The sequence below is a fragment of the Apis florea genome, unplaced genomic scaffold, assembly GCF_048593485.1.
Source record: "Apis florea isolate Af1SG1 unplaced genomic scaffold, ASM4859348v1 contig_3747_pilon, whole genome shotgun sequence".
Lineage (NCBI taxonomy): Eukaryota > Metazoa > Arthropoda > Insecta > Hymenoptera > Apidae > Apis > Apis florea.
In genome coordinates this window covers 129,608-140,772 of record NW_028256832.1, presented here as the reverse complement: position 1 = coordinate 140,772, position 11,165 = coordinate 129,608, and the positions used below count along the sequence as shown (strand labels likewise).

At 34.9% G+C, this 11,165-nt stretch overlaps 1 protein-coding gene across 1 annotated transcript; it reads right to left on the bottom strand.

Moving 5' to 3' along the window:
- Positions 1–204: 204 nt before the first annotated feature.
- Positions 205–2,953, bottom strand: LOC105736668 (uncharacterized). The gene is made up of 3 exons (XM_086914855.1): positions 2,282–2,953; positions 1,120–2,193; positions 205–1,036 (listed from the first exon to the last, which is right to left on the bottom strand). The coding sequence occupies exons 1-3, from the start codon at positions 2,297–2,299 to the stop codon at positions 1,004–1,006; spliced, it is 1,125 nt and encodes a 374-aa protein (XP_086770981.1). The 5' UTR covers positions 2,300–2,953; the 3' UTR covers positions 205–1,003.
- Positions 2,954–11,165: the final 8,212 nt, after the last annotated feature.

Genomic DNA, 11,165 nt, shown 5'->3' with positions numbered 1-11,165 from the left:
AATTCATATAACTTCATTACATAATTTGCATAATTACATATTTTAAATATAAATAGAGGAAAATTACATCTTACAAGAAATTTAAATTTAACTATTGATTATTGTATATAAATATCTTGTTCTGTTATCAATTGAATTGAGAATGAATAATAGAAAAAGTAATCTATTGCAGTAAAAATTCTACTATACAAAATATTCAATATATAAAATTGCACACAAAAAATTTATTAAATATATTACATCCAACTAAACTTACGTAAATACTCATTACATTATATACTACATTGATATAAACAAAATTAAATGTCTCACAATTACGTATAAACATCATATAAATGCTACATTATAATTTTAAAAATACACACGGTTTACAATATCCACAATTTCACCACAGATGCTACATAAAAATTAAATCTAATTCAAATCAGCTCCAGGATAAACAGAAAAGAAATAGTGTGCAATTATTATTTAATATAGTTTCACATAATTTGATAATAAAACTCTAAATATAAACTATAACGATAAAATTATCTGACAAAAAAAAAGCTTGATTACAGAGTTCAAACAGATTAGCTGAATTGAACACCTGGATAACGATAAATAATTTCCGGTGTAAAATAATTATATCTAAGCAATTGGAGGTAGATAACGTGGTCCAGGCCGTGAAGAATAGATTGGTCTCGGAGCTGGAGCTGGAGCTGGAGCTGGAGCTGGAGCTGGATAACTAGGATAACTGGGTGGAGGAGCCGAAGCAGGATAAGTAGGTCTAACCATTGGAGAATAATCATATCCAGGAGTCGTAGGCGCTGGATAAGTGGGTGTAGGAGTTGGTGAAGGATAACTAGGTGCAGGAGCCGGAGCAGGATAACTAGGTGCAGGAGCCGGAGCAGGATAACTAGGTGCAGGTGCCGGGGCAGGATAACTAGGTGCAGGAGCCGGGGCAGGATAACTAGGTGCAGGAGCCGGGGCAGGATAACTAGGTGCAGGAGCCGGAGCAGGATAACTAGGTGCTGGAGCAGGTGCAGGGGTTGGATAACTGTAACCAACAGTAGGGCTTGGTGTCGAATAGCCGTATGAACTTGCATATGCCATATAAGATGGTGCAGATGTTGTTGTTACAGGATTATATCCATCTGGTCCAACTATGGTCACCGCATTGCTGGACGATATCGCCGATGCCATGCTTGATGCGTAAGAAGCGGGAGCTTGAGAAACTTGGATTTCCTGATCGTATGGTGGTAGATAAGTTGGCGCTGGTGTAGAAACTTGTATCGGTGGAGATGAAGTTGTCGAAGGCACGTAAATTGGTATGGGCGGGGGAGGGGGAGGCGGAGGTGGGGGAGGGGGAGGGGGTGGAGGTGGCGGTGGGGGAGGCGGTGGAGGAGGCGGAGGAGGTGGGGATGGTGGCGGCGGAGGAGGGGGTGGAATAGGTGGAGGTGATGGTGGTGGCCGAGGTGGCGGAGGTGGTAATGGTGGTGATGGTGGCGGAATTGGTGGTGGTGGCAATGGTGGTGGCGCCGGTGGTGGTAGTGGCGGTGGTGGTAATGGTGGTAAATAATTAGGTGGCGGCGGTGGTGGTGGCGGCGGTGGTGGTGGTGGCGGTGGTGGCGGCGGTGGTGGTGGCGGTGGTGGTGGTGGTGGCGGTGGCGGTGGCGGTGGTGGCGGTGGTGATGGTGGCGGTGGCGGTGGTGGTACGTAAGAAGGTGGAGACACTGGACGGGGTGGAGATGGCGGTGGAGGTGGTGGAGGCGTTGGAGATGGTGTTGGTGGAGGCGATGGTGGTGTTGGCGGTAAATAAGTACGTCTTCGAGGAGGCAAAGGTGGTGGTGGTGGCGGCGGTGGCGGTGATGGTGGTGGACGTGGTGGTACTGGTGGACGTGGTGGTACTGGTGGTGGCGCTGGTGGTGATGGTGGTATTGGTGGTGGTGCTGGTGGCAGTGGTGGTACGTAAGAAGGTGGTACTGGAGGCACTGGACGGGGTGGAGATGTCGGTGGAGGTGGTGGAGGTCGAGGAGGGACAGGATAAGAATAACTTGGTGGTGCAGGAACTGGTGCAGGATAACTTGGTAATGCCGGTGGACTAGGACTTGGCAAGGTAAATGGTATTCTTGGTATGTTGTAAGTATATCCGGCTTGCCGGACTGTCCTCAGATTTTGTCCGGCAGTATAGTCGATTAACAGCAATATCTTCAACTGTGTGCAGGGCACAATTATTGATTATTATAGATAGAAAGGAAAAAGGAAAAAAAATTCATTAAACACATGTTAAAAAGTTACGTACCCATTTTAATGCCCGCATAATCAACTCGCGTATAGCAAGGATACAAAAGTGTCAACGTCTTTTATACGAATATCTCCCATCACCGTTTTGTAAAACCGCACAATTTCGTGAGATTTCACAAAGTAGATTTACGAGCTCAACTATTAAATTATTCTTCTTGTCCTAGTTGCACCGAGGACTATTAGATCCGCGGTGATTATACTCCTCGAATAGGGTGTTTTTGTCATGTTGCTCATTTTTTCATACTGGAGGATTTCTTTGTGTAACAATAATGAAGAGAGAAATATTCTTTGTCTCATTTCAACGCGCATAATTTAAATACGTAATACGTAAGGATGCTTGCTTTTCTAATATGTTGCTATGTCGACATCGTCACGAGATTGAAGAATGTAATGTTATTTTAGACAGTTAATCTATTTTTTTTTTTAAGAATATCAAAATTTTAAATTACGAGATTTCTTTGAATATACTTTCTTATACAATTAATTTTTTATTCAAGGTTGTTAACTTTTTATTAAGTGATTAAAAATTATTGAATGAAATTGTTAAATAAAAGTTTCATAAATAATTATAACTGTTAAGAATATGTGAATATTGTTACAATTTATGAACTGCTGCAATATTCTCAATTTAATGCAAATTCACGTAATTGAATATAATTTGAAAGAAAATGAATGTGAAAATTTTCTATAATTTAATTAATAATATTTATTTGTTTTATACATCTTTGATTTGTTATATAACAATATACGTATATAAGATATGAATTCGATACGTAAAAATTTAAATACATATTATATAAAATGTATAAGATACATGCAAAATATAAAATAACTCAAAAATATATGTAAAATATATGTATGATATATAAAAACATAAAAATATATATAAAATGTATAATACATAATAATACGAAACGTGTATTTCCTATAAATTAAAAGGAAAAAAAGAAATTAAGCCTGAAAGGTATCGGTGGCGCCATCTCGCGGATGGACGCTGGAAGCTCCGACTTGTTAATAGGAATACATAACATACGTGGAGGTATTCGTGACGTCACGAGTAAGGATAGCTATACTGTGCGAGAAGGACAGAGAAGACGTGCCACTTTTATTGGTTATACGTCTCCTGTTACTTTAAAACGCAATATTGAAAATTAATTAATTATTAATTTTCTATGAATAATTTTTATACTTTTAAGCTTGCCTCTTGCAGATGCAACCTCAAACAAGTTTCTCATGTAAATTTTAATGTAAAATTCTTCTTAATTAATTATTTATTAACAATTAATGCGTCATATACGGAACGACGCAACCGACGCACGATACATTTTTCATTAATTTTTCATTATTACGCAATTAATTTGTAAACATTAATGTATGCTTTTGAAACGTTATTTCCCTCCCTACTTTCACATATAATTTATATTCATAATTTTATTGTTGTTTCGATAAAAAAATTGATTGTTTATTACTCGATTACGGAGTGGAAATTTCCGACTCGGATACTCCGTAAGAAAATTGTTAATAAACAATTAATTAAAAAGAATTTCGTATTAAAATTTATAAAAGAATCTTGTATGAGATTACAACTTTAAGATGCAAGCTTAAAAGTGCGAAAATTTTTTGTAGAAAATTAGTAATTAATTAATTTTCGATATAATGTTTTTTTTATTGATGCCGACACAATGAAAATTAATTAATTACTAATTTTCTACAAAAAATTTTCGCACTTTTAAGCTTGCATCTTAAAGTTGTAATCTCAGACAAGATTCTTTTATAAATTTCAATACGAAATTCTTTTTAATTAATTGTTTATTAACAATTTTCTTACAGAGTGTCCGAGTCGGAAATTTCCATTCGGTAATCGAGTAATAAACAATCAATTTTTTTATCGAAACAACAATAAAATTATGAATATAAATTATATGTGAAAGTAGGGAGGGAGATAACGTTTCAAAAGCATGCATCAATGTTTACAAATTAATTGTGTAATAATGAGAAATTAATGAAAAATACATCGTGCGTCGGTTGCGTCGTTCCGTATATGACGCATTAATTATTAATAAATAATTAATTAAGAAGAATATTATGTTGAAATTTATAAAAGAAAGTTGTTTAAGGATACAGCTATAAGTTGCAAGCTTAAAAGTGTACAAATTTTTCGTAGAAAATTAGTAATTAATTAATTTTCGATATAATGTTTTTTTTATTGATGCCGACACAGTGAAAATTAATTAATTACTAATTTTTTACAGAAAATTTTCGCACTTTTAAGCTTGCATCTTAAAGTTGTAATCTCAGACAAGATTCTTTTATAAATTTTAATACGAAATTCTTTTTAATTAATTGTTTATTAACAATTTTCTTACGAAGTATCCGAGTCGGAAATTTCTACTCCGTAATCGAGTAATAAACAATCAATTTTTTTATCGAAACAACAATAAAATTATGAATATAAATTATATGTGAAAGTAGGGAGGGAAATAACGTTTCAAAAGCATACATTAATGTTTACAAATTAATTGCGTAATAATGAAAAATTAATGAAAAATGTATCGTGCGTCGGTTGCGTCGTTCCGTATATGACGCATTAATTGTTAATAAATAATTAATTAAGAAGAATTTTACATTAAAATTTACATGAGAAACTTGTTTGAGGTTGCATCTGCAAGAGGCAAGCTTAAAAGTATAGAAATTATTCATAGAAAATTAATAATTAATTAATTTTCAATATTGCGTTTTAAAGTAACAGGAGACGTATAACCAATAAAAGTGGCACGTCTTCTCTGTCCTTCTCGCACAGTATAGCTATCCTTACTCGTGACGTCACGAATACCTCCACGTATGTTATGTATTCCTATTAACAAGTCGGAGCTTCCAGCGTCCATCCGCGAGATGGCGCCACCGATACCTTTCAGGCTTAATTTCTTTTTTTCCTTTTAATTTATAGGAAATACACGTTTCGTATTATTATGTATTATACATTTTATATATATTTTTATGTTTTTATATATCATACATATATTTTACATATATTTTTGAGTTATTTTATATTTTGCATGTATCTTATACATTTTATATAATATGTATTTAAATCTTTACGTATCGAATTCATATCTTATATACGTATATTGTTATATAACAAATCAAAGATGTATAAAACAAATAAATATTATTAATTATAGTATTAATTAAATATACGATAATAAATATTATTAATTAAATTAAGAAAATTTTCACATTCATTTTCTCTCAAATTCAAATTCAAATATATTCAATTTTATATCAGATAAATGTAATCGGTAAAAGAATTGTTGTATGAAATTTTTCTTAAAATTGTAAGCAGAGATTTTTTTCCAAACTTTGCAATTTTCTAATGGAAAAAATATAATTTAAAACGTTATTATAACGTTATTCAAATATCTTTCTAATATTTTAAAAAAATTTCTCACATATTTATATACCATTTATACATCTATAAAGAAATTCAACTGCAACACAAAACATAAGATACTTCATTTTAACCATTTTTAACTCATCCCCAAATATTATTTCGTGAAGAAGTTTCTTTTACAAGTCCATTTCCTTTTCTTTTCCGGAACATGTATGTTTTCATTACACTCTTCACCCTATTTCTAAACTTTCAAAAATCCTCTTCCTCTTCTCTTTCAATAGAAAAGTGTTCTCCAAATAACTTTACCAACCTTTGCCTATCACGAGTTCGTTAATCGAAATGAACTTGTTTATAATGTCTTCAATTTTCTGTTCTCGCCCACCATCGAAAACCATCCAACCAAGACGGAGAGGTTTGACCGATGAAAGAAACGGTCCTCGAGAGTTAGTCAAAAAGTAAACACCGAACAGTTCGAAGATGAAGAAGAATGAATTGAGTGAAACGAGTAAGCCACTTTCACTGATTCACTATACACGGGCAATTTATTTCATAGCTTTGTAAAGTTGGATGCACCGTAATTACCGGCACGAGAGAAGACATCTAATGCCCTAAGGAAGAATCACGCGACTGTTATCCCTCGCGTAACCGAAGTTTCCATGAACCAGATGGCCAGGAAGAGGGCTGTCCTTTTTTTTCTTTTATTTCCTTTGAAAACGACACCATCGCAATTACATCGGAAAGGGAGGAAACGAAAAGAAGGTAACAAGAAGTGTTCTATAACGATCTTCTTGCGTTTCTACGATTTTAAATGGTAAGAAAAATAGCGGTTTACCACGGTATGATGTTGGATCAATGAAATCACAACCTTTCTGCTGTTTATTTCTCTAATGATTTATAATTTGTAATTCTTTAAGATTTCGAAAATGTAATGCAGTATCTTATTTCGTGTTGTGTAGTAAGTTGGGGGTAATTAGGAAGGCTGTTTCCTTCGATTTGTTGACGATTAAATGGTGAAGTGAAAGCAAGGAAGAAATATAATGGCAGGTTGGTTGGCAGAGTTGATGGCGCAAAATTAGACGGCGGTTTTATCTACGGCTTTTGATCGGAGATGGTAATTTGTTAATTACATCTATTGTATGCGTGAAATTTTTTTTTTATTTCTTTTATGTAATTTAAGAGATAATATTGGTTTCGAAATTATAAAATCAACTTTCGTTCCCTCGATGTGTATAAAATTTATGTAAAAAGGAAAGAAAAAGTAAATTATTCCGAGAACAAAGATACTTAAAAGTTACATCGAAGAAAATCGTTGTGTGAGAAGAAAAAAAGAAAGTCAGAGCATGCATCTTTTTTTACAAAACTTTTATTTTAAACATCCCATCTTGGAAAAATAATAAACAAGATGATTGGATATCAAAATATTTTTTTACGTATTAAAAATTAAAATAAAATGAGTTTAATTAAAATAGCTAAAATATAACAATGACATTAATTTATTCGTGTAATATTGATAAGAAAAAACTTTTATTCTAAACATTAATTTTAATCATTCTTTCGAAATAACATACATATAATTTTCATTCTATTCTAAAATTAATTAACATCTTTTAAATATCCATCACGCGAAAGTGACACAAATTTCTATTCGCGAATCTCGTAAAACTCCATTAAAGTCGAAGATACGAAGAAACAAGTATTATGGTCGACGTGTCGTGAACCTGAATGTTTCTATTTAAAATGCGGTAGGAAAATTCTCATTCCTGATCCTAACGGAGAAGTTTGCAAAGATACAAAACATGTTTCAGACATGCATTTGCGCGCAGTTAAACGATGCTTATGGGGATAAACCAGGTCGAATCATATTTGAAAATCATATTTACTCGTTCTTTTCTTTTCTATTAAATGGTCGAACAACAAATTGAAAAATATATATTAAAAATTATCCACGCTTTGATTAAAATAAATGATGATGCCTTTTCTCAAAAATTATAATACAAAAATTACGATGAGAGTAAAAAATTACTTTTATGCAACATAAAATTACAAAGTTACAATTGGTCTAAATATCAAACGGTATCTGGGATACTTCTGCAATAAGGATGAAGAACGTAAATACAGTTGCAGTATTTCTTTCTTTACCACTTCTCAACGGTATATCAAAGTTATCATTCGCGCTCGATATTATACGTTCCTCTCTGCGTCTCATCCAACGAAATATTCTGAACGACGGAAGTACGATCCTCGAGAGGGGAACAATTCCAGAGTAATTGTGAATTTCTAGGAATGAAGAAGTTGTGCAACAATTATCCACTATCGTTTCAACGATATTCTCTGGTAGCAACCGGTTGCATGCCAGATGGTAGATACCATTTTGCCAAGAATCTTCAGAACGTTTGAAAAGAACGACCGTGCGATAAATAAATAATGAAATCTTGATAAAAGCCGCGAAGAAGGATCGCGAGTAAATTCGAAAGAAAACTCGAAAATGTTAATTTTTATTTCGACCTCGCGAGAGAAGGAATTCACTTATCTGCTATGATTGAAATGGCTGATATGAGTGGAATTTTTGCACAATGTTTCCCTTGATCGAAAGTTTGAATTTAAAATTTTTTTGAGACGTAGACAAATTAGATTGGAAATCATCAACGACTATCAAAATTTCCAAGAATACCTCCAATCAACCGTAGAATTGGAACAAATAAAACGAATTCTCCAAGCAAAATATCTCAAAATCCTCCAACATCCAAATGAGTTTCATAAATCAAACTATAAAATCAGAACAAATCACTCTTTATTATTCCTCAAACAAAACGTCCTCCTTCATCCTCTCAAACAACAAATTAAATCAGAAGCTGTCCAATTTAAATCTACCTAGTCGCCAATTAAGAATTTCCATTCTTCCTTGACAAAGGAGAACGATCAACACCCGCCTGGTCAACCCTGTCTCTCCCATTCTACTTATTCCACGATTTCCTGCGCCTGGAAACAAAGGAGAAGCGACCTCTCCTCGTATCAGCTTTTCATTAGAGGCTCGAAGCACCGTAATGACTTCGATGGCTTGTTGCGCTCTCTTGGCCCGCGATTAAGCCGATTCCACGTTTGCCCACGTCCAACGTTGGACAGGTCGATGTGTCACCGCGTTCCTCCCGGGAAAACCGTGGTTCGGCCAGCAGAGGAAGGCAGAGAGAGAGAGAGAGAGGAAAGCAGTCGAAGAGAGGGAGAACGTCCAGTTTTTGTCGAGATGCTTAGCTACCTTAGAGCGAGCCTTGGCCAACGTTCTCGCCAACGTCGATGAAGAGAGGATGTCGAGAATCGCGATCTCCTTCTGGAGGAGAGTTTCGGTGGCAATTTATTCATTGAGCCTCTTGATTTCTCGCTCTCTTCGGCCCAGTTGGCCCGATTTACGTGCACGAGCGAGCGAGCGTGATCCTGATTAATTCGGCCGGCCGGATATCGTACACGTTTCCGAGGATCGTGATTATACACGACGTTTTCGCCAGTCGTCTTCTTTCTCAGGCTCTGGTTTAAGAGGAATAAGGCAGGGTGGGGTAATTGGGTGTTTGATGGATTGGGTGATGGAAGCGATTGGTGGTTTCCAGTTGATTTCACTTTGGGCGATATTTTCGATTTTTCCATAAAAATCGGATCGAATAAATTTTACTTACTCGAATTTTTTTTTTTTTTGATCATTTAATATGGTATGATGAGAATATGATGTGCTATACATCACAACAGTAAATTGATCAATGATGGATTTATCTGATAATTTTTCTGGTTAACACACTTCTTTTCTTGGATTAAATATGCAGCTTGTAAAATTGTTATAGCATGGACAATCGCGTACTGGAAGTATCAAGCGGTTGTCACATGTGGCTGAATTCCACCCACTGCATTAGAGAATGACATCAGAGAACACATGAGGCACATCTGAACCACTTTTTTTTTTCTTATCTCGGTTATCTTTATCTTGGCCAAATTCTCTCACAGACAATCCACATGTACGAATCAGTGTAAAGAAGCACGTTGCTAGGCATTTCTCCGAAATCTAGAGCAAGATATACGATCGCAGACAGATGAGATAACGAGAAAAAAATGTTCTTAAACAAATTTTCGCCTTTACGTCGAAATGAATTTTCCATCCTCTATGTCATGGATATAAGGAAGGATAATAGGAAAGAGTTAAAAAAATTTAAAGATCAATATTTTCTTTCAAATTAACAGCTTCGAATGCTATAATTGAGTTATTAAACGGATTACAAGGAGAAAATATAAATCGACATCCAATTATACGTAAATCATACTGGAAACAAGTTTCTTGATGCAATCCGGATAAAGGATTTAAATCATTAATAAAACCATCATTCCCTTGTATATTTTAAACATAATATAATCAACACCTAATCGAAAGTTGATTAAACCCGCGAATGAAAGACACGATGGCCGTTGAAAATGATCATCTCGTAACCCTAATTCCACGTGGCAGGGGCTCGTGCAATTAGAATCTCCCTCGAAAATCAACATCCGTTTCTATCAAGATGCACACTTATCTCCTCTTCTTGCTTTTATCAACTGGACGCAATTAATCAACAAGTTTCACGATTATTAATGCTAACAAATATTCCGTTCGTTAGCAATTCAAACCGATTCCGATCCGGATGAATAATGTATAAAGAAAGCGAATTACTGAGTCGTCTCTGGTTTAAAAAAAAAAAAAAAAAAGGAAAAAAAGAAAAACACCGATTAATTAGAAATATTCGTCCCGATGTTGCGGAAAGATAGCCACGTAGGTGGCATAATTTTCTGATCCCTTTCAACCGTGGAAAAAAATTGTATCGCCGCGGCCGCCTCGTCATCGACCGAGTAATTTAGATTAATTACTCACGATAATGGAAATTTGAATTTTTGCCAAAAGGATTTTATTCGACACGATTATCCGACACGTAGATGATTTACACATTTTTCTCTTTGCAATCTGATTCATCAGATATCAGACTGGCTCTTTGTTCCTGCTTAAAAACTGCATCCTCACTATGCCATAATGTTTTTTGTTTTTTTTTTTTCATAGAAAATTTCTATTAAACGTCGAATCAACTTCTTCTCGAATATTGAGGTAATAAGTTAAGTTGGAAGAATAGTTTTATTTAAACGCAAGAGAAATATCGATCGAGTAAACGTAAACTTTTCTATTCCCTTCGTGTTATCTTCGTCTGAAAACTTTCTTTCTCAAGAGAGAAAACAAATCTGAATAGATTGTCGCTTCTAAATAAATTACTCGATTCAAGCGTTTACCGCGTCTGCGTTCACGGATCGATCCGGCATTGATTAATCAAAAAACCGGATAATTGAGAGGATAATTGAGTCTCTCTGATTTTGTTGCATGCCGATGAAATTATTTTAATGGCGATTCGCTTCTCTCTCTCTCTCTCTTTTTTTTTTCTTTCTTGATAAGTGGTTCAATGTTGCACTGAAATATTTAGTAGCCGTACCGAGG

Excerpts from the sequence above, each read along its gene's own strand:
- LOC105736668 (XM_086914855.1), bottom strand. Across the intron at positions 1,037-1,119 it reads GACCAGATGGATATAATCCT|TTATCCAACCCCTGCACCTG; the intron begins GTAACAACAACA and ends TGTTGGTTACAG.